The sequence below is a fragment of the Dermacentor variabilis genome, unplaced genomic scaffold (assembly GCF_050947875.1).
Source record: "Dermacentor variabilis isolate Ectoservices unplaced genomic scaffold, ASM5094787v1 scaffold_24, whole genome shotgun sequence".
Classification (NCBI taxonomy): domain Eukaryota; kingdom Metazoa; phylum Arthropoda; class Arachnida; order Ixodida; family Ixodidae; genus Dermacentor; species Dermacentor variabilis.
Genome location: NW_027460412.1, coordinates 849077 through 874091, shown reverse-complemented (window position 1 = coordinate 874091; position 25015 = coordinate 849077). Strand labels below are relative to the sequence as shown.

At 45.2% G+C, this 25015-nt stretch overlaps 1 protein-coding gene across 7 annotated transcripts in view; it reads right to left on the bottom strand.

Moving 5' to 3' along the window:
- DCTN4-p62 (dynactin subunit 4) overlaps positions 1-25015 on the bottom strand; it is a 446441-nt gene that overhangs the window by 286031 nt on the left and 135395 nt on the right. For all 7 annotated transcript variants that reach the window (XM_075678493.1, XM_075678497.1, XM_075678495.1 and 4 more), the window contains exon 5: positions 6255-6313. In XM_075678493.1, the coding sequence (XP_075534608.1) occupies positions 6255-6313 (59 nt within the window). The remainder of the gene's footprint in view (positions 1-6254; positions 6314-25015) is intronic.

Genomic DNA, 25015 nt, shown 5'->3' with positions numbered 1-25015 from the left:
AACCATAGAAGAACCCTTGCTTTAGGTCCTAAGCAATGTTTTAAGCCTAACATAAAACCCGTTGACATTTTAAGCATACCGCGCTGCATAACCAGGTTCGTCCCGGAAGAAGAATGCCCACGCTGTATTTCGGATTGCATTGCTAGCATTAAACAATCAAATTCTCATTTTAAGACGCCTGACCCTGTCCGACCGTTAGTTGATTACCTTGTGGAGCATAAACTTAGACCAGTAAAATCTGACAAGGAAGGTTATTTCGTAATTATGCCAGATGACATGTTTTCAGAAAAAGCGATTTCAGCCATAGAAAAGAATTTACAGCCAGTAAAACTCGAGCCTTCGGTAGTTAAGCAACATGCAGTTGGCCTCTTGTCAAGACGCAATCTTGATAGGCTTGTCTTTAATGTCAAGAAAGCTAAATCCCTCACCTTAGAACTGTTTTTCTTGGCCAAGACCCATAAACAAGAAATTCCTTTTCGTGCTATAGTGTCAGAGAAAGGAACATGGCAGGTCTGTGTCGCTAGTTACCTACAGAACTGCTTAGTTTCACCAGTTTTTTCAGACCCTTTTTGCTTACGTAATTCTCAGGCACTAGTTCAGTATTTGAGAGAGGAAAATCCTGGTGATCGTACAGCTTTTAGTATGGATATCGAACACCTGTATTATTCCTTGACAGGTTGCTAAATTCCGTAAATGAGTGCATTAAAAAACAAGTGCAAGAGTCTGCTTTTATTGACAGATGTGTTTCCACGGGAGCTTTTCTAGAAATTCTTTCAATGTACTTGAAGTCGACATTGATTGAGTGGAGAGATGACGTTTTTCTGCAGAAATCAGGCATTTGTATTGGCTCAAAGGTTGCCCCTATTCTTAAAAACATTTACCTGAGTAAGGTAGACAACTGCTTAGAGAAAGCCTTAGGTGATAACGTTATCAAGATATTTTGTTACGTTGATGATTACCCGATTTTCTGCAATAGGGAAGAATTTGATTCTGCTGCTACCTCAGTAAGTGAGAAATTTAAACTTTATGGGGAAGGATTAAAGTTTACCAAGGGATTTCCTCAGCGACGCGTAATTCAATTTCTTGACATTTCCTTGATCTTCGAACAAAATCATGTTTGTTGACAGTACTCCCCAAGATCTTCGAAGCCATTGCTAAACTTTCAATCCAAGCATTCTAAATTAGTAAAAAACGGAATAGCCATGTTGTGCCTTAAGTCTTCTCTCACCGGATCCTGCATGCACAAAATGAGCGCCAGTTTTAATGCGCAGGTCCGGCGCCTATTAGAAGGAGGTTATCCTAGTGCAGCAGTGGCCACTGTGGCTGAGCGCCTAAAGAAGTTGGTTTCGAGGGGGATGGACATGATTACAAAAAGCAGTAATAGCAAAACAAGAGTAGTGGCTATTCCGTACATTCATTCGGTGTCGCACCGGCATAAAGAAGTTGCAAGTAGATATGATGTTAATGCTGCTTTCACTGCTCCCAATAAGCTAGGTAAGATGTGTGCTGCCATACAGAGGAAAAAGGTAAAAGGCAAATAAAGAACAGATATTTGTCCAGTGAAGAACAATAATTGTTTTACTGACTGTCGTATGGGTGTGGTTTATAAAATTCCCCTTAGCTGTGGCCAGTTCTACGTAGGGCAAACAGGACGGTGTATCAATCAGAGGCTAATGGAACACAAAAGGTCGTTAACCATTGGATCGCCTTCTAATCTTTCCCTACATTGCCAAGATTGTAACTGTACGCCAGGGTTAGATGAATGCGCGATATTGTACAGAATGAAGATATGGGACTTATGGTAGAGGCATGGCATATCTATAATGGTAGAAGTGCGTGCGTGAGTCAGCCTTCAATTACTTTACATAAGGAAGAGATTAAATGCCTGAACAGTTATCTCTCACGTAGACCGGCACATGTACCTGACTGACACGTGGTGATACCATTCCTGAGCTTGCGCAGATGAGTTTCGTGTCTTCTTTCTTTTTTCGCCTCAGTGCTCCCGTCAGTTGATAGCCGGCGTTCATGCTGTCCACTTCTCTACTCTTGTGTCCTGTCTGCACGCCTCACCTCATTTTTGCATAATGAATCCTTACCAACTAGCTCAGCTTTCTGTCGTTGAGTGAGCTGCTCACCATATTGCGCTCGCATTTCAGCCCGGCACTGTCCACACCCTAATGGAGCGTTTCCGCTCCAACAACCGGAGTCGCCAGGAAGAAGAGACTCTTGGACAGTTCGTTGCTGTGCTACGAGGGTTAGTGAGTGCCTGCGCCTTCGGGGACTAACTGGACTCGTTGCTCCGGGACCATTTTCTCAGCAGCATAAACAACCTCGCCATGCAAACGTGCTTCCTGGAGTTACCAGACCCCTCGCTGGACGACACTGTGAAGGCAGCACTGGCGATGGAAGCTGACACCGAGGACGCCGGCAAGATTGCACATGCGACTGCTCACCATCTGCGGAAGCAGTGGTAAACAAGTTGGCGACAAAAGGCAGTACCTGCAGTCACTGCGGTGGTGCCCACTCCACTTCACTGGTGCCCACTCCACCTCACAGTGCCAGTTCTCCGAAGCACAATGCTTCACGTGTGGGAAAAACTGGGAACCTGGCATGGGTATGCCGAGGGGGAAGGACAAACAGCAAGCAGCAGCAGCAGCCTGGTTCAAGCCCGGGTTCCACGCAAGCCCGCGGCCAGGGTAGCTATCAAAAGGGTACGCGGTGGGGGCGTGCGGCAGCAGGCTCAAGTTCTTCAGCAGGCTCCATGTCGTGGTCGAGGACCCGCCAATTTTCGACATGTGGCACACAGGCCTTGTCCTGTCATCCGTGCCACCGTACATGCTGACCATCGAAGTCTGCGGGTACCCCATTTCCATGGAGCTGGACACAGGGGCTAGCGTGTCCGTCATGGCTGGGAAACTGTTCAAGCACACCTTCACCAGCGTGTCCGTCGAAGCTTCGGGCATGATGCTGTGCAGCTATTCCAGGCAGCTCTCCCTGGTGCAGGGTTAGGCCCAGGTCAGCGTTCACTTTGACGACACGGAGGCAACCCTTCCCCTTTACTTAGCCAAGGGGTCATTCACGATGCTGCTGGGCCGAAATTGGATCCATGCACTGGGCATTCGTCTGCCAGAGTACCAGGAAGCTAGCTTGCATATGGTGAAAGACGCCCCCACCCTCCCTACCGAGTTCAAGTCCCTGTTTTAGCCAGGGTTGGGCACACTCGCCAGCACGACGGCTGGCATCTATGTAATCTATGTCATCCATGGCATCTCTGTAACGGAGGGTGCCTCGAGCCCTCCCTCGTTCACGAACCCGAGCGGATTGTGACAGTTTTATTAGCGAACAGGTTCTGTACGTTTGCTAGGCACACAGTTAGTACACACTGCTAGTTGCTTCATGTGCTGTGTTCAGGCCATTGTGCGGCAGCAAAATTCTTCTAATGTGAAGTATTCTTCAAGTCAAGCCAGTTTTCTGTACTTGGTTGTCTGCGTTCAACGAGCAGAACCTCATTGCATTCTGTCTCTAGTTGGAGATGAAGAGCCCAGTGGGTTGACCAAGCTAAAGGCGTGGGTATAGTCTGGTGTAACGCAGACACTATCCAGTATAGGCTCTACAGTATAGCGTGTACAGCGCAGGAATAGAACACATCCTATCTCACGCAGCAGCCGCAGCAGTAGAGTGCATCGCACGCTAGCTTGGCTGACCAGCAGCATGCTGGCCTATATAGTAAAACCTCATTAAACCGTGCCTGCCTAAAGAGTAGTTCCGTTTTAAAAGTAGTAGTAAACTCAAATCCCTGACTCAGCGGCCACTGAACATAATGTGTTCTGTATCCGCATAAACCATACCAGCTTATTGTGCACGTATTGGTTAACACGCAGTGTTTTTACTTTTCGTCGAGCATTCACGGTGGTGCGTCGTCCCCATCGTCGGCCTGGCAGAACAACAAGCCTCGGAGATCAGAACAACGGCCTCCAAGTGCCCTGTGCGTTTGCATGTGAAGCCACATAAACATCAACATCATTTCGGTGCCATGCATGGCTGTGCCTAGCTGTGCCCATGGAGCATGGCCGTGCCAGAGAGTGTTGTGGCGTCGTGCTGTATAAAAAAAACCGGGAGCTCAGCATAGAAAAAAAATGGGACATTGTTCGTGCTATCGAATGTGGCACGAAGTCGGCGCTGGCCTGCGACAGGGATTTACTGTTGACTACAATATGTGGCATTTGGAATGTGAAGAAGTTGCTCGGCAGCGCTGCTGTGACCTCAAAGAGATGTCGGCTACGAGGTTTGGCTTATTGCCATCGTTGCCTCTGTGTTTGCCGAAGTGTCGCCTGACAACAGTGATGAGAACAACACGGAAAACGACAGCATGGACAATTCAGGCCCGACAGTGGCAGAAGCTGTGTGGTGCGTCAGCCTCATGAATGCAATCATTGGGACAAGAACAGCAACCTGCAATGAAAAAGGTGGCCCACAACTTCTGCAGCGCTACCGCACCCATGCACGGAGAATATGCAGCGCCAACAAGGAATCTGCCATGCTAATGTTTGCAGAGAAGAGGGGGCTGGCTGAAAAGCTGGCTCGCAGCTTCAGTAAGTCTGAGGCCGCTGTCATCGCTGCTAGGCCACCACGGCATTAAACGAAAATAAAACTCTTGTGGCGTGAAGTGAATAAATACTGCATGTTCTTGCCCTTTGATCAGACTGTCCCTGAGTTCAGTTTTTGGCAGGTAAGTGGGCGATCTCATGCTATTTAAGTTAAACAGTACCAATGTTTAGTACATACATTTTCAGGGCTCCAGCCAACTATGGTTTAACAAGGTTTCACTGTATACAGTTCAGGTTCACTGAAGCAAGCGTGTTGATGTTTGCACCTTTGACAAATAAAGCGCTCGCTCATCGCACACTTGTACACTTGTGCTGCAGCAATAACTGATTGGCACACTGCTGCGGGCCAAGCACTCAACTATACAGAGGGTAGAATTTTAGTGATCTTGGCATCTATGCCGTGACGTATCCGACTTCACCCGCTGCTGCCGGGCACACCAGAGTATATCTGCGCTTTTAACCTGCTCTAACTTTAGCTACCCTAGAAGTAAGCCAATCAGACACTCGTTAAAACGGACGTTTGAGCGAGTTGGTAAGCCATATTTGAAACAGAACAAACAGAGCAGCGCTCATCCGTGTCATTCTCCCTGCTGTACCTGTCAAAACTGCGCTGTTCTGTTTCCAATCAGACAACTACCGCCATCTGTAGTAAAGGATTAAATGTAGCTGAGGCTAGGCATGGCCAACTGGAGCTGTCTACCTTTCAGCACAGCCATGGGCTTGGCACAAAGTGCACATAAAGTCACGGTTAGACAGGTAGAACTCTAGCCTTAGTAAAGTTTTGCCCCTTTCGTATCTACACCATGGCCACCGTGTCGCATTCTCCTTCATGACAAATCCAGCATATGGTTCCTGCTGACACCGTTTCTGGCGCTGGGTCAGAAAGGCTTTCTGTCATCTACATTTATGTGTTCAACGTAGGGACATGCAAAATTTATCGAAGATGATGCACTACCGGAAATGATTGCTCAAGAATATCAACCATGAATACAACTTATCTTTGCTTTTTGTGTGCCATTGGAGCTTATAGTACTTATAATATCTCAAGAAAGTGCTTCGCAAGCAGATCTTGCATGTGTAAGTGACTGTGCTCCCGAAATGTAGCTTGTACAGCTTCATCAAAGGTAGTTTACATGCTTTGGGGGCTGGTCTGTGTCACATTTGCTTGCTGCAGCATGGTGCATGCTTATGCCCTGAAAGCTGGGGCAGAAAAGATTTGTTCAGCCTTCCTCTATGCAGCCTTGTGCACTGTAAAGCCATCACTTGGGTTTGGGTACGTGTTCGAGCACCCAAAGGCCATGCAATGTGTCGGCATTTGTGCAACAGCTCAAATCACATGTGCAATGAGATAAGCCCACCGAGAGAGATGCCCATTAACTTGCACATGTTGAGCGAGCGACGCACCTGGGCGCAATTGAGAGATAAGCAGTTGTGTACGCTTCTCAAACTTTTGCCATTTCCACATCGCTACCACTTACCACTCGATGCACACGTCGTCTGCTTGGGCGTTATTTAAAGGCAGCTAATAAGAAACATAGACAATTACCAGCCTTGCCAAGATTACATTGACAGTATATGCTAAGCATTTAGAGGCAATTTAGCACAAGCGAAATTTCGTTGCAGTTGGCCTTCCTTGCAGCAACTTACCCAACACTGATGAGACCCGCAAACTTTTTGGCCACCACTGCTGACACTCCATATCGGTCCTTCAGAAAAGGAGAAGAAAAATTTATTTTTGAGAGGGAATAACTACAAAGGCATCATCAAGCCCTGCTTAAATGGTATCGCATGATATAAGGAAGATCTGCAAAGCCACCATGTCAACAAAACACAAGTGACAGCGTGAATTGCACAAATTGAGTTCATTGACCACTGCCCTCTTTATCTCCTTATCTATTGCACATGGCTATGCCACAACAGAAGGGAGCACACCAACATGATTATGATCAGTGGCAACAACTTCGTCAACTTCATAAGACATGATGCATTAAGAACGCAGGATGAAGAACGTAAATGCTACACCGATCTGTCGGCAGACGAAGGAAAAAGCACATGAGCATGCAGAAGGAAGTGCCATCGATCAAGCTGGTGGAAAAGCAAATCTGCTTCCCTAGTGCATCTCGTCGCAACTGCGCTCCCTTCGCTTTGCCTCGTAACACCCTCACCTTCGATGGTCTCCACTTGTGCCCTCCACTTGTGCCCTCCCCTTTGCCAGCCTGGCGCCAGCTTAGCCTGCTCCCTGAAGTTTCGTTTTCATCTGTTATCGGGAAGCAAGCATTGGCCGGGGCTGGCAGTTTCCTGGACCTTGCTCACTGTGTGCTTACGCGCAGTGATATTTCCCGACTCACACCGTTCATGCATCATGCTATGGTTATCGAGTACTCTAAGAAAAAGTCCTCTTTTTAATTCGAACAAATTTTCGGGTCCCTTCAAGTTCGAATTATCGAGATTCAACTGTAGTGCCCCCCCCCCCCCCATTTCAGAATCTAATTAAATACAAATTGGCATACAAGTCAGATAATTTTACTTCGTGTATATAGATTTGTTTTTTATTATGGCCATTTAGTAAACGTGGATGTTTGTTATGAAGCATTCGCTGACCATAACTAGTGCAACAGTACAGAACATTGCACATTTCTGTTGTTCTTGTGTTATATGGTATTTCTTTTTGATGGAGATTTACTAACCCTATGAAGTGAAAATTATGACAGTCGTTATTAAGGCAATATTCATGCAACAATTTGTACTTGCATGTGTCTTATGCTCTATTCCAAATTTTTTATAGAGCTGTGCAGTAGGAGGCAGAATCGGCACATTCTCAATTATTATCAAAAATCTTTTTTGCATTGATAATAGCATCAATAGGCTCCATTGTGTAGTGGTCCTCGAGACCAAATGACAGTAGTTTAGATACAAAGCAAACAGGGCATTTTACAGGGTGTTTCAGCTAATTTTAGCCAGAGTTTAAAAATATGCCGATGCACTCTAAGACGAAACGACCAAATGCACATTGCTCACTTTTGTATGTGGTGATGTGATAACATTATTTGGAATCCGGCGATTCGGAGGCACAGGCCTGGGGCCGCCTAGATGGCCACTGAGAGCTGCTGCTCCCGTGCGGCCTCCATGGCTCGCTGGACGGCCCAAAGTTGGTCTTAGAGGTCTGAGCTGATCAGCGCGGCCGACCAACGCGCCCGTAGATTTTCCGGCGAGACTGTCATTTTATCTTGATACATTTCACATTGTAGGGCTCAGTGAAGTTAGGAGGCCAAAAGAAGCATATACAGTGCTAAAAAGCGGGCACGTGTTGTGCTACCGGGGCTTAGCGGAGAGACGAGAACTAGTAGTCGGATTCCTGATTAATAAGAATATAGCTGGTAACATACAGGAATTCTATAGCATTAACGAGAGGGTGGCAGGTCTTGTCGTGCAACTTAATAAGAGGTACAAATTGAAGGTCGTACAGGTCAACGCCCCTATATCTAGTCATGATGACCAGGAAGTCGAAAGCTTCTATGAAGACATGGAATTGGCGATGGGTAAAGACAAAACAAAATACACTATACTGATGGGCGACTTCAATGCCAAGGTAGGCAAGAAGCAGGCTGGAGACAAGTCAGTGGGGGAATATGGCATAGGCACTAGGAATAGCAGAGGAGAGTTAATAGTAGACTTAGCAGAACCAAATAATATGTGGATAATGAACACCTTCTTCCGCAAGCGGGATAGCCGAAAGTGGACGTGGAGGAGCCCGAACGGCGAGGCTAGAAATGAAATAGACTTTATACTCTGCGCAAACCCTGGCATCATACAAGATGTGGACGTGCTCAGCAAGGTGCGCTGCAGTGACCATAGGATGGTAAGAACTCGAATTAGCCTAGACCTGAGGAGGGAACGGAAGAAGCTGGTACATAAGAAGCCGATCAACGAGTTAGCGGTGTCAGATACGGGACCGTTTCCTGAGCCTACTTCGATTTCACCAGACCACATCGAATCGCACCACAGCTAATTAAGGAGCGCAGAAGCACGGATACCACATTCCTGAGCCGCGGCACGTGCAAACAAGTTGGCGGCCTCCACTTCATGTGCGGCAGGTGGAGCTATTTACTGCTTGACTCTTCCCGAAAGTGAAGCAAGAGCCTGGCACTGTTGCGGGTAAAGTGGGTCCCGAAGCAAGACGGCTGTAATGCGCCGTGAAAACATGGCAGCGTCGCCCCCCATCTGCCTATTGTGACGGCGCATTGCAAGTTAGCAAGACAAGACCACAGGGAGAGTAAGCCCTCGGACAATCGAGGACCAAACAGCGACCCTCTTCGCCGGGTGTGACACCATCGCACGGGCGCCTACCATTGGCCGAAAATGACGACACCCGAGCAGGCTCACTGATTGGCCGAAAATGGCGTCACCTGAGCGGGCTCGCCCATTGGCCGAACGTAACGTGTCTTCGAGACACCGAAGGGCTTAAAAGACACAGACCGGGAGCAGCAAGAGAGCATTCCTAGAGCATTCCTTGATTCATCTCTTTCGAGCTTCTTGTCCCGGGCCGCAGCGTCCGAGTTGCTGCCAGCCCGTAATGACTCTAAGACTGTTAATTGACTCTCACCGTAAATAATGTAAATAAACCTCCCACGCTTTTCATCCCGACGTCCTCCTCAACTCCTACAGCGGTAAGAGGGAAAATAGAGGAATTCCAGATCAAGCTACAGAACAGGTATTCAGCTTTAACTCGGGAAGAGAACCTTAGTGTTGAAGCAATGAACGACAATCTTGTGGGCATCATTAAAGAGTGCGCAATATAAGTCGGTGGTAACTCCGTTGGCAGAACTTTCCAAGTTAATCAACAAGCGTAAGACAGCTGGCATAAGCAAGTATAATATGGATAGAATTGAACATGCTCTCAGGAACGGAGGAAGCCCAAAAGCAGTGAAGAAGAAACTAGGAATAGGCAAGAATCAGATGTATGCGTTAACAGACCAAATCCAGCAATATCATTACTAATATGGATGAGATAGTTCAAGTGGCTGAGGAGTTCTATAGAGATTTATACAGCACCAGTGGCACCAACGACGATAATGGAAGGGAGAATAGTCTAGAGGAATTTGAAATCCCACAAGTGATGCCGGAAGAAGTAAAAAGCCTTGGGAGCTATGCAAAGGGGGAAGGCAGCTGGGGAGGATCAGGTAACAGCAGATTTGTTGAAGGATGGTGGGCAGATTGTTCTAGAGGAACTGGCCACCCTGTATACGCAATGCCTCATGACCTCGAGCATACCGGAATCTTGGAAGAACACTAACACAATCCTAATCCATAAGAAAGGGGACGCCAAAGACTTGAAAAATTATAGACCGATCAGCTTACGGTCAGTTGCCTACAAGCTATTTACTAAGGTTATCGCAAATAGAATCAGGAACACCTTAGACCTCTGTCAAGCAAAGGACCAGGCAGGATTCCGTAAAGGCTACTCAACAATAGGCCATATCCACACTATCAATCAGGTGATAGAGAAATGTGCGGAATATAACCAACCCTTATTTATAGCTTTCATTGATTATGAGAAAGTGTCTGATTCTGTCGAAACCTCAGCAGTCATGGAGGCATTACGGAATCAGGGTGTAGACGAGCCATATGTAAAAATACTTAAAGATATCTATAGCGGCTCCACAGCCACCGTAGTCCTCCATAAAGAAAGCAGTGGGCTTGGCGGCATGTCAGTGATGGGCCATCCTAACCGACTTCACTTCTTCGCTACGCAGTTCTTGGTGCTGTCCTGCATTCTGAAGCTAACACCGTGCTTTGAACAGCCTGCCTGGATTCCACTGCCTGCCGACGACGCCCCACATTGCCATGGTGAGCTGCGCCGGACCTACCTCTACAGAACATCGGAGTTTGCATAACAGATTACGCCACTTCTGTTGCTGCAGTGTCATCGGCTGACGCCCTGGCTTCCTGGCACACTATCTTCGATTGACAGCGCCATCTTCCCTCGGATTTCCGATATAAAGCCTAGACAAACCATCGCCACGCTCAGTGGGCTTGGCGGCATGTCAGTGATGGGCCATCCTAACCGACTTCACTTCTTCGCTACGCAGGTAACAAATTGCTGTTGCCTTTTCGCTAAACGCACTGGTTACCGAACGTTACTCGTGCTGCCGAGCCCACGGCGTTCTCTTTGTATAGTATTTGACTGTGCTCACATGCTATTGAAATTACTTTTGTTGGCAGGAGATATTGAGACTAATCCTGGACCTAGAAATGATCCAACTGTACTTCCTGCTGATATGCTTGATGTTCTGAAGACGTTGCAAACCGGGCAGTCGGCCATGCTTGAGCAGCTAAATTCAATTAGGTCAACCATTGCTGATCATGAGAAAACGTTCAGCAAACTCGGTACACAATTGACCAAGATTGAATCTGACCTGTTGTCACTTTCGAATATAAAGTCCCAAGTAAATAACATAGAAAGCATCGCTAATAGCAGCGCTGCTCAGGTAACTGTGCTGACTGACCACATTAATGAGATAGAAAACAGATCCCGAAGATGTAACCTGGTTTTTTATGGGCTCAGCGATGCGCGAACTTTTCAGGAGGGAAAACGGAGACCAATAATACTAAAATTCACCCACTTTAAAGATAGAAAAGGCATCGCTTTCTCAAGCGGTAAGCTGAAGGGCACCGAATACGGCATTAGCGAAGACTTCTCCCCGGAAACTTGCCTGGCCAGAAGATATCTAATCGAATTTGGAAAAGCACAACAATCTTCATTCAAGCTCCGTTATGACAAACTTACCTCTGGCCGAAAAACCTACGTTTACTATCACGCTAAACAGTCGGTTGTCGAGCATCAATCCTAGCAGCAAGTGCAAAAGCCACTGAGGCCGACTCAGCATGTTAAGCACAATCTGTCATTGCTCTACACTATCATCCGCAGCCTGAAAGCCAAACAGGATTCGTTATGCAGCCTCATTTCCTCGTCGTCCAGTAACATTGTTGTACTAACGGAAACATGGTTAAATTCCACAATACTTGATTGCGAAATTCTTCCTGATCTACCAGAGTTTGATATTTTTTGCAAAGACAGGTGTGATGGAACCCGTGGCGGCGGTGTGGCTATTGCTACTCATCGCCAACTTAAGTGCTCTTTTGTAAATATAAGAACGCCTCTAGAAATTATTCGCCACTTCACCGCACACGCTCACTAGCTGTTGCTATCGTCCACCCAGCACTAATAGCTCCTTTCTTTCGTTTTTTCACGATACGTTGTTTGAACTAACAACGGCTTATCCTAACACCCCCATATTGTTACTCGGGGACTTCCACTTTTCAACTATAGATTGGAGTAACGTTTCGTCATGTCTAACACAAACAAACATGGCTAGCAAATTTATAAACATTTGCTTGCTGTTCGGTCTATTGCAGCTTGTTACTACACCTACACTAATAACTCAACACTCATCAAATATCCTAGATTTCGTCTTAGCGTCACACCCCGATAAGATGCCTCCTCTTACGTACGTCAGCGGTCTTAGCGATCACACCGTCATCCATGCCACGTTTCCTTGCAATATACTCAAAAGCAAAATATCAAAGAAAGTACTAACACTATATGATAAAGCCAATTATTCAAGCATTAATCATGAACTTTCTATCTTTCATGCGCAACTTGCCCTTACGTATCAGCAGCGGTCGACCGAGAGTAACTGGGCACTTTTCAAAACAGAAATGCTGCGTTTAAAGGGACACTAAAGTTTACTATTAAGTCAACGTGGACTGTTGAAATACCATCCCAGAAACCTCGAAACGCTTGTTTCGTGCCAAGGAGAGACTTATTTTAAGAGAAAATGCGTTCTGAATCGTCCGCGTACCTCTAGCGCAGTTCAAATCGCCCGCCCTCCGATCGAGGAGAACTGACATCATGGTCTCATAGTGACGTTGCGCCATCGGTGAGTAGAACGGCGTCCGCAGACGGCGCTACGGCTTTTCTGCGCAAAACGCGAACGCGCGGCCAGAAACAGAGCCAAGACAGAGCCGACAGCAGAGCGAAAGCGGGAGTATGGTGGCTAGCGGAAGGAGAAACGAATTACGTCCCACGTTACGTCCCACGGCACACGGAGAGTCCGTTTTCGTTAAACTATAGGCTGCAGCGAGCTCGCAGCGTGGTCGGCGTGGTCTATGAGAAGCGACGAGCCTTTTCGCACTCGCAACAGGGCATAAAAATGTGCGAATCGACGCAAAACTCGGCCTAGAAACGTGCTTCGCCACAGCCAGGGCTCAATACGACCCAAGCTGGCACGACCCAGATGTCGTTTCCCGCACCGCCACCAGGCGCCGCTACTATACCTCACACTCCAGCGCAAGACGCCCATAAGCTGGTACTTCATTCTATGACGCTAACTTCGACGCTCGTCGCAATGGACCCTGACACCGACAGATTGGCTCGCGATGGTGGGCTCAACTTCAGCGATTTGAGCACCGACGAGCGCGACCTGCTTCTGAGGGCTCGCACTGCCGGCGTCGTTGCGTACTACGACGGCGGCCTCGACACCGGCTCTCCGGAGCGGGAAAGCAACGAGGGCTTCCCACGACATCACATGGACGTGGCATTCTCGCTGCTTGTTCCAAATGAAAGTTTCGCGAGCAGAACCCTCACAGCACGACGCGATAACGAAACTACTGAAACTCCAAAGCGTGCGCGGCGCAGAGTCGAGCGAAAACGAAACCTTTCGAACACCCATATTACTGAAGGGTAACGTCAAAATGTTATTTTTTCCTAGAATCGAATAGACGTAGACAAGTAGCATTTTTTCCGGCTTATAATCGAATGAAATGATATTTTTAATACGAGTAGTTGAGTATTAGTAACACAAATTATGAGGAGACCTTTCGTCATCGGGCTAGTACCGGAATGTCGCTGGGGGGTCTCAAATCGTGTCATGCATTTACCTCAATTTCTCGGTTACTAAAGCTCTGTTCGCGATTATATTGACGCCTTAGACGTTCTAGAACATTGCTCTACCACTTTAACTTGAGTTTCTGGTAACCTTTAGTGTCCCTTTAATAGGTCTTTACATTCCAACTATCACGATAAATGAAAGAGCGCGTTCTCCCTGGTTCAACACTACTTTAAAGCGCTTAAACAATAAGCAAAAACTATTATTTCGTGTAGCCAAATGCTCAGGTTCTTCTTCTGCCTGGGAAAAATATAACAAAGCTACTAAAGAATGAAACTCATTAAAAGCACACACAAAACATAATTTCTTTTTTACTACTGTCCCAAACATGTTGTACTCTAACACTCGGCGTTTTTGGAAAACGATAAAACCCGAAACTAATAGCTCTATTTCTCTATGTGATAATTCTGGCTCACCCATTTCTGACTCAAATGTTCCTGATGCCTTGAACCTTAGATTTTGTTCAATGTTTACAAAATAACCTGCCAATGAACTACCAGATTTACCATTTTTCAATTTTACACCAATGGAAGGTATTATTTTAGGCCGGAAGGCATCGTTAAGGTAATAGATGGCCTGAAGTGCTCATCATCCTGTGGGACCGACGGTATTAATGCCAAAGTGTTAAAAAATACAAAGTATGTCTGTAGTTCGATCCTCTATATCATCTTTCAGTGATCACTTGACACAGGCATTGTTCCAAGAGACTGGAAAACAGGGAAGGTCATTCCAGTCTTCAAGAAAGGTGATCGGTCTTCCCCAGGTAACTACCGCCCCTTTCACTCACCAGCGTATGCTCCCAAATCGTGGAACATGTCATTTACTCTCATGTTGCTAACTTCCTAACTTCAGTGAAGTTCTTTCACCCTAATCAACATGGCTTCATGAAAGATCACTCATGCGAAACGCAGTTAGCTTTATTTATTCGTGATATTCATTTAAATCTCGACTCTAACATTCCAACTGACGCCCTGTTTTTAGATTTCGAAAAGGCTTTCGATAAGGTTCCACATTCTCGCTTTTTACTACATTATCATGCCTAAACATCCACCCACTTGTTCTTAACTGGAGCGAGTGTTTCTTAACTAACCGAAAACAGTTTGTATTTGCTAACAACCTTACATCTTCCGTTTCCTCCGTTGTATCTGGTGTACCTCAGGGCACTGTTCTTGGGCCACTCTTATTTTTAATCTACATTAATGACCTGCCATTTACTGTAACCTCTGCAATATGTCTTTTCACTGATGATTGTGTCCTATACCGCCCTATCAATACCGTCGCAGCTGTCTCTACTCTTCAGGACCTCTTTCATATTCAAGACAAGTGTGCTACATTGCTCATGTCCCTAAACATTAGTAATACTGTGCATATTTCATTCCATCGTCAACCTAACTACATCCCCCCTGCCTACAAGATTAACAACAGCACTACATCTACTACCGACTCCTTCAAGTACTTAGGAATTCACCTATCCAAAGATTTGTCTTGGACAAATCATGTAAGCCACATAATTAATTCAGCTAACAAAATTCTTGGTTATCTTGGCCGTAATCTCTTCATGGCACATCCACCCGTGAAATAAGTTGCCTATAAAACGCTTGTGCGACCAAAACTTGAATATGCATGTGCTATCTTTGACCCTTACATAACTAATCTCACTAAAGCACTTGAAAGAGTTCAAAACTGTGGTTCTAGATTTATTCTTTCAGTTTACTCATATGACACTAGCGTTTCATCACTAAGATCTAAACTAGACCTATCGCCTCTTGTCTCTCGTCGTCGCATCTCTCACCTATGCCTCTATCACAGGTTTTTTTTTTCCATACCTCGTGACAGCCAGCTGGTCCAGCTGGCTCATCGTGTTCGTCAAACAGGCCATTTGAACTTGGCAATCCCACCACAAGCCCGCACCACTACGTTCCTGCAGTCATTCTTCATCCGAACTGCCTGAGACTGGAATTGCCTTCCCAGACAAACTGCACTCATCCACGATAGAGCACGCTTTAGATCTGCCATTGAGTGTTCCGACTCATCTTTCTAATTTCCACATCATCAATCCCGCCTTTTACATGCCCACCCCTCATGTAATGTCCTATTTTGGACCCTTGAGGTATTGATAAATAATAAATAAATAAATAAACTAAATTCCAATAAAGAAAGGCGTCGGGCAGGGAGATACGATCTCTCCAATGCTATTCACAGCGTGTTTACAGGAAGTATTCAGAGACCTGGATTGGGAAGGATTGGGGATAAGCGTTAATGGAGAATACCTTAGTAACTTGCGATTCGCTGATGATATCGCTTTGCTTAGTAACTCAGGGGACCAACTGCAATGCATGCTCACTGACCTGGAGAGGCAAAGCAGAAGGGTGGGTCTGAAAATTAAGCAACAGAAAACTAAAGTAATGTTTAACAGTCTCTGAAGAGAACAGCAGTTTACGATAGGTAGCGAGGCACTGGAAGTGGTAAGGAAATACGTCTACTTAGGACAGGTAGTGACTGCGGATCCGGATCATCAGACTGAGATAACCAGAAGAATAAGAATGGGCTGGGGTGCGTTTGGCAGGCATTCTCACATCATGAACAGCAGGTTGCCATTATCCCTCAAGAGAAAAGTGTATAATAGCTGTGTCTTACCAGTACTCACCTACGGGGCAGAAACCTGGAGGCTTACGAAAAGGGTTCTACTTAAATTGAGGACGACTCAACGAGCTATGGAAAGAAGAATGATGGGTGTAACGTGAAGGGATAAGAAAAGAGCAGATTGGGTGAGGGAACAAACGCGAGTTAATGACATCTTAGTTGAAATCAAGAAAAAGAAATGGGCATGGGCAGGACATGTAATCAGGAGGGACGATAACCGATGGTCATTAAGGGTTACGGACTGGATTCCAAGGGAAGGGAAGCGGAGCAGGGGGCGGGTGAGAGTTAGGTGGGCGGATGATATTAAGAAGTTTGCAGGGACAACATGGACACAATTAGTACATGACCGGGGTTGTTGGAGAAGTATGGGAGAGGCCTTTGCCCTGAAGTGGGCATAACCAGGCTGATGATGATTTCACGTCCCCACAACATGTGTTGAAGGGTGGCTCTAACAGACTTGCACAGCTTGCACATATCGCTCTCATATATATCGGGGTAGAAAGTTTTTATTTGCACAGGACTCTTATATTTGTATGTGGTGTGTCACAGTACTTTTTGTATCTTGTTTAATTAGATAATTAGTCAAGAATAATTAACCAACTTCTGAAGCAACAGTTAGGCAAGAAATTCTAATCAGGAAGCTGTAGAACGCTTGGCAAAATGCCCGGTTAGACAGTTTCTAACTTTCTATCTATTTAAGTGTCAGTGTTTTACAGTTTAGTGCGAACGCCCGCGAAACGAAAGAAAAAATATGTGACATACCCGCTTGCGCACCATGATTGAAGCGCTCCCAAACTGTCTGAGTAGAAACGAAGGTGGGCCCGGTGACTGTACCTTGGTGCAGTTCGCTAACCACTTTGCTTTCGCCATGCAGATGGTCATCTATCTCATCTCCAACGTGCTGCTTCCTGTTCTGGCATGCGCATCCTCGAGTGCGTCGTCAGTGCAGGCTTCCCCTTGTCATGATGACGGAGCAGCCACGTGCAATCCTTTGCCTGGTTTCCACATATCGCCATTTCCATCTGCCTCACCGTTTGAATGCCACCTACAGGTCCTGGAGCCAACTTGGAAAGATTCATCGCCATCGACAGCCCTACCACCTATAAAGCAACAACCACCGTCGACACAGCTCTGTGGGCCCGGTGACTGTACCTTGGTGCAGTTCGCTAACCACTTTGCTTTCGCCATGCAGATGGTCATCTATCTCATCTCCAACCTGCTGCTTCCTGTTCTGGCATGCGCATCCTCGAGTGCGTCGTCAGTGCAGGCTTCCCCTTGTCACGAAGACGGAGCAGCCACGTGCAATCCTTTGCCTGGTTTCCTCATATCGCCATTTCCATCTGCCTCACCGTTTGAATGCCACCTACCGGTCCTGGAGCCAACTTGGAAAGATTCATCGCCATCAGCCCTACCACCTATAAAGCAACAACCACCGTCGACGCAGCTCTGTGGGCCCGGTGACTGTACCTTTGTGCAGTTCGCTAACCGCTTTGCTTTTTCCATGCAGGTTAGTCAAACATATGCACTTTTTGCTAAAAAATCAAGCAATTATCTTCTGGTACAGCTTCCGAGCCCACGGTGCTGCGTCGTGATTACCATTGAGTGCATTTATGTCATCCGTCTGCTACTAATCATATCCGGTGACGTCGAGACTAACCCTGGTCCTGCCAGCCTTGACACTGTACTGGCCGAATTGCAGAAACTAACTGCAGGCCAAACAACACTTGTGCAGGAGCTAAAGGGCCTGAAACTGCAGCTGACCACCACAGACAAATCAATCAGTGACCTGAATAAGCGCATGACTGACTTAGAGGCCCATTATCAGGCTCTCATGCCTCTACACCAAGACATAAAAATACTGCAGACAACATCAACTGAAACAACTCGCCTAGTCACAGCGTTAGAGGCCCGTTTTGACGACACCGAAAACCGATCTCGCCGCAATAACCTGATCTTCCACGGAATTACTGACCCCACTACAAATGAAACATTTACTAAGTCTGAAGAAATAATAATTCAGATCTGCCGTAATCATTTACAAACCGACATCAACCCCACAGATATAGAACGGGCACATCGCTTAGGAAAACATGCCAAAGATCGAAATCGTCCAATAATAGTAAAATTCGCACATTGGAAAACGAAAGACACCCTTTTGTCAAAAGGCCGAATGCTGAAAGGAACTAATTATAGTGTACGTGAAGATTTCTCTCGCCTGACTCAGAAAGCACGGAAGGCCCTTTTGCAATTCGCCAAATCTAAATCACTTGCATACTCTCTACGCTATAAAACCTCGTACATTGGTCCTAAACGATATGTTTTGATGAATCATCTAACTCTGTAAAAGAAATTGTGTAGCAATCATCCCGTCCTCTACAAAAAAAAGAACCAACTAGAACTTGCACCTAGAAAAGATCTTTCGTTTTCCGCAGTCTTTACTAACGCACGTAGTTATCTTCCGAAGCGCGAGCTTATACCTAACATCATATCATCAACAGGCAGCAACTTGCTCATTCTAACAGAAACCTGGCTACACAATGACGTCACTGATACCAAAGTTTTGGCCGAGCTACCCGACTTCCACATTTATCGAACTGACCGCGTAGGCACAAGGGGCGGTGGCGTTCTTGTAGCAGTTCATCGGCAACTTTTGTGTTCATTTATTAACATCGCATCAAAACTGGAAATACTATGGCTACTATATCGCACATCCCCACTTACAGCGCTGCTGGGGGTTTGCTACAGGCCTCCCCATGCCACTCCTGAATTCTGTGGGGAGCTCAATAACAATTTAATACAACTAGCGACCACCTACCCTAATGCCTCCATCCTACTTTTCGGGGACTTTAATTTCCCAAACATAGACTGGAGCAACTTACCATATTCTTCAATAGTAGGTCCCCCAGAGACAAGGAATTTCATCGACATTTGTTTGAACTTTAATCTGACACAATTAGTCTCGGAGCCAACGAGTGTCACACCAGAATCCGCAACCATTCTGGACCTCATCCTGACTAATGATCCCAGTACCCTCTCATCAATTACACACCTTCGAGGAATTAATGACCATAATCTCATTCATGCTACTTTCTCTTTTCCTGTAACACCAAATAAGACACATAAGAAAACTATAAGGCTTTACGAAAAGGGTGACTATGACGCAATTAACAGCGAACTTGAGACCTTCTTCCCCACGTTTGAAGCCGCGTATCGCAATCAGTCAATATTCCATAACTGGTCGATGTTTAAGGATAAGTTAACAGATTTGGCTAACAAATATATTCCTAAAGTTCACATTCGCCCCCATAATCAAAAACCTTGGTTTACTAACGCCTTAAAAAAACTAGAAAATCAAAAGAAACGTCTTTACCGAGTGGCTAGAAATAACGGGAACTCGCATCGATGGGAAATCTACTACAAAGCTGAAAACGAATATCTGATTTCAAACCGCAGCGCAAAGCGTTTCTTTTATGACACTACACTCCCAAATTTTCTGCGCACTAACCCAAGACAATTTTGGCAAGTAATAAATCCTCATCCTGTTCACACTATTACGCTCACCAATGACTCACACGAGACAATTACCGATACTGAATGTGCTGACACTTTTAATTCCGCATTTACAACAGTAATTACGAAAGAAATCGAAACAAACATTTCTTTACCTTTGTACAACATTGAAGGACACATGCCATTCATCACATTTTGTGCTGACGGAATTTCATCCATAATCCAGAAGACTAAGCTATCATCTTCATTTGGCATTGATGAAATTAACTCTAAACTTCTAAGAAACACAAGACGCATGGCTGCATCGTACTTGTCCTTACTGTTCTCACAGTCACTCTCTTCAGGAAACACGCCGGGTGATTAGAAAGTAGGAAGGGTCATTCCAGTCTACAAAACAGGTAACAGGAATTCTCCATTAAATTATCGACCCATCTCACTAATAAGCGTGCCATGCAAAATCATGGAACATGTCATCTACTCTCAAATCATTGCCTTCTTGGACAGTAATAACTTGTTTCACCCTTTACAACATGGTTTTCGCAAAGGTTTCTCTTGCGAAACTCAATTAGCTATTTTCGTTCATGACTTGCATACTAACCTTGACATCAATGTACAAACTGACGCAATCTTCCTAGATTTTGCAAAGGCATTTGATAAAGTATCCCACCAACGTTTGCTACTAAAACTTCAACTGTTGAACTTGGACCCTAACGTTCTAATCTAGATAAATGAATTTTTGTCTAATCGCACACAAATGGTTTTAATCAACGGTAATCTATCAAGTCCCCTCCCAGTAACCTCTGGCGTGCCCCAAGGATGTTCTTGGTCCCCTGTTATTTTTAATATATATTAATGATTTACCTCCAGTGTGTCTCCTGTAATATACGCATGTTTGCAGACGACTGCGTCATCTACCGCTCTATCAATAACTCATCTGACCATACTGCACTCCAAAATGATCTTAACAGTGTTTTAGAATGGTGCAGCAATTCGCTGATGACCCTTAATGCCAAGAAATGTAAATTCGTGTCTTTCTACCGCCGTCGCAACCCTTCCATCTTCCCATATCCAATTAATACCACACCATTAGAATCAGTACAATCTTATAAATATCTAGGTGTAATCCTGTCTCACGATTTGTCTTGGCGCGCACATGTCACTAGCATTATCTCTGCAGCTAACAAAACCTTAGGTTTTCTCAAACGAAATCTACGGCAGGTCCCATCAGATTTAAAATTACTAGCATATAAGTCACTTGTCAGGCCGAAACTGGAATACGTGTCAGCCATCTGGAACCCGCATCAAGCATATCTCACCGACGCATTAGAATCAGTTCAAAATCGTGCTGTTAGATTCATTCATACCTCATATTCATACGACGTCAGCGTTTCATCACTGAAATCAGAATCCGGCTTGTCAATACTTTCATGTCGACGTCGCATTTCCAGTCTTTCCCTGTACCACATTTCTTCTTTTCTTCCTTTAATCAAGAGCCTTACATCACAGCAGCAGATCGCATATCTCATCGCACCAGCCATCCACTTCAAGTGGCACGCCTACGTGCATGCACAACCACCTTCGCAGCCTCCTTTCTCTTCCGTACCGCCACAGACTGGAACGGCCTTCCCGCCAACATCGCTAATACGACTTGTCCATCTTCATTCACAGAACTTGTAACCGACTATTTTGTTAAATAATTATTTCTGACGATGTTTTGCTATCTTACAAAAACCCACACCTTATGTAATGCCCCTACGGGGGACTTTTAAGGTAATAAACTGAACTGAACTGAACATAGCATCTAGCAGGGGGTGCTGCTACTTAAAAGGCGACAGGGTAGTGACGAAGGTGATTGCTGTGCAATCTATGTCAGCAATGTGCTTCCCTTGCAGTGGTTCATGATAACGATTAGCACACGCAGCAGCAGCACACCCTGCTAACTACTATGTTTATTTGTGCGTGGAACGCTTGGGGAGTGCAATCACACGCGGGCATGTCACGTGGTGGTTCTTTTGTATTTTGCGGGTGCCGCAGTAAGCTGCAGAAGCTCGATAGAAAGACAGAAACTGCTTATTCACACGTTTTGTAAACCACTCTGCAACTTCCTGATCAGAATATTTTTCCTAGCTATGTTGCTTCATAAGTTAGTTAATTAATCTTTATTTATTTGTACATACTACAGTCTATAAAGACCAAGCAGGTAGGTGTATTTCTGCAAACACTCATTTAAGACAAGAATAATATGTGCTCCTGTGCTAGACATATGGAACAGAAAAAGGAAGAGAGAAAAAAAGAGAAAAAAATACAAGTTGACCTTTTTGTACTGTAAAGGACAATATTCACACTATCAGATAAATGCACTGGGATCATCATCATCAGCCTGGTTACGCCCACTGCAAGGCAAAGGCCTCTCCCATACTTCTTCAACTACCCCGTTCATGTACTAATTGTGGCCATGTTGTCCCTGCAAACTTCTTAATCTCATCCGCCCACCTAACTTTCTGCCGCCCCCTGCTACGCTTCCCTTCCCTTGGAATCCAGTCCATAACAGTAATGCAGTAGAAGCATGACCCTTAACATCTACGAACTGACTACTGTTTGAAAGGTAGGTTCTTATCCAAGATATGATAAATGTAGGAAGCTTAGTAAGTTTTTCAAGAAGTTTACCATGAGGGACGCAATCAAATGCTTTACTGAAGTCAGGAAAGATAAGATCAACTTGTCCTGAATAATCAAGCGTTAGAGCGATTTCGTGATCAGTTGTTAAAAGTTGTGTATATGTCGACAGTTTCTTTTGAAAGCCATGCAGAAATAGAGAGAGCTAGTTGTTACTTTCAAGAAAATTAGTTATGTAATGAGCGATGATGTGTTCTAGTGTTTTACAGCATGTAGATGTCAACGAAATGGGAAGACAGTTTTCAATGCTTAGGCGATCACTCTTCTTGTGGACTGCAATGACATGAACCACACGCCAGTCATCAGGTAAAATTGCTGTGCTCATAGATAAAGAAAAGATGGCTGTTAAGATGTGTACAACAGGCTCGACGTAACGGCGAAGCAAATTTGGTATGCCATCTGGCCCCCAGAATATTCTTCTTTAACATTAAGCAATAACGAAAACACACCTTCAAAAGATATGAAGTCTGACACTTGGCACGGAGAAGACGAAGCCTCCATGACTCTTATCAGCGCGAGTGAACACAGAATAGAAATGGTCATTCATTATGTTAGATATTTCCTGAGAATCGGTGATCCTAATGTTGCATTGCCTTATTTCTTGCAAATGTGTGTTTTCACTGCCAAGATATAGCCAAAATTTATCGGGACTGGTTTTTATGTAATTCGGCAAAGTATTAGAAAAATATTTTTGTCGGGCAGAAGACAATGCGTCTGAAAGCTGGACTCGCAGATGGCGAATAACTTCAGCGGTTTTGTTCTGGTGCTTATTGCCGTGCTTTAACCTGCATTTTATATGTATAAATTTACTGTCAATCCATGGATTTTTTTGTTGTGGTTTAATATGTTTAGTCGGTACGAAGGCATCAATACAGTAGTTAACGCAGGTCAAAACGAATGCCAAAGTGAAGTATTATCAGTTTTTGGTAAGCTGTCGACCAGCTTCCAAAGTTCATCAAGAATACATTGATCATTGGCATTAATAAAGTGTTTAACAGTTTTGCAGGGCTTAACGTGCTTCCTTTCACAACTATCAAGCCTAACTGACCAGCACAAGCTTGTGGTCAGATATGCCCTCCTCCACTCGATTTTCGAGCTCTGTCATGTTTTTGCTAAGAAATAGAAGATCCAAAATTGAACCAGTATTGGCAGTGCCACGTGCGTTTTCAAACACAACTTGCTCTATGTCACATGCAAACATTGTGTCAAGAAGAGGGCTATCGGCCAGGTGCATCTCGAGCTTGTGCAGCCAATTAACTGCGGCTACGTTGAAATCGCCCGCCATGATCATTTCCCGGTGTTTCAGCACAGTCATGTCGTCCCGCAGTGAGGACAAAAACTCGGGAGGGGATGACAGTGGCCTATAAACTGCGCATACCGCAACTACATCTCCCCAACAATTAACTTTCAAAAACAGACTCTCATAGTTTTCGATCTGAGGAAGTATTTCTGTGGAAAACATGCTTTTTAGCAGTGTGCGAATATTCGGATTTTCAAATACCAGTTTTGAAAATTATGCTATTCGATATTCGCTTCTAGAGTAGCTGTAATATTCGTTCTTTTTGAAGCATTGACAAACTCACGGTCAAAAGTTTGTTTACTTTCTGATACAGTCAACAACCTATTTTTCGGACGCCCGATTTTTGGCACATGCCAAATAAATCGGACGCCTTCGCAGCACCGCCATAGATTCAATGACATCATCATCATCAACCTGGTTACGCCCACTGCAGGGCAAAGGCCTCTCCCATAATTCTCCAACAACCCCGGTCGTGTACTAATTGTGGCCATGTAGTGCCTGCAAACTTCTTAATCTCCTCCGCCCACCTAACTTTCTGCCGCCCCCTGCTATGCTTCCCTTCCCTTGGGATCCAGTCCGTAACCCTTAATGACCATCGGTTATCTTCCCTCCTCATTACATGTCCTACCCATGCCCATTTCTTTTTCTTGATTTCGACTAAGATGTCATTAACTCTCGTTTGTTCCCTCACCCAATCTGCTCTTTTCTTATCCCTTAACGTCACACCTATCATTCTTCTTTCCATAGCTCATTGCGTCGTCCTCAATTTGAGTAGAACCTTTTCGTAAGCCTCCAGGTTTCTGCCCCGTAGGTGAGAACTGGTAAGACACAGCTGTTATACACTTTTCTCTTGAGGGATAATGGCAACCTACTGTTCATAATCTGAGAATGCCTGCCAAACGCACCCCAGCCCATTCTTATTCTCCTGATTATTTCCGTCTCATGATCCGGATCTGCCGTTACTACCTGCCCTAAGTAGATGTATTCCCTTACGACTTCCAGTGCCTCGCTGCCTATTGTAAATTGCTGTTCTCTTCCGAGACTGTTAAGCATTACTTTAGTTTTCTGCAGATTAATTTTTAGACCCACTCTTCTGCTTTGCCTCTCCAGGTCAGTGAGCATGCATTGCAATTGGTCCCCTGAGTTACTAAGCAAGGCAATATCAGCGAATCGCAAGTTACTAAGGTATTCTCCATTAACTTTTATCCCCAATTCTTCCCGATCCAGGTCTCTGAATACCTCCTGTAAACACACTGTGAATAGCATTGGAGATATCGTATCTCCCTGCCTGACGCCTTTCTTTATTGGGATTTTGTTGCTTGCTTTATGGA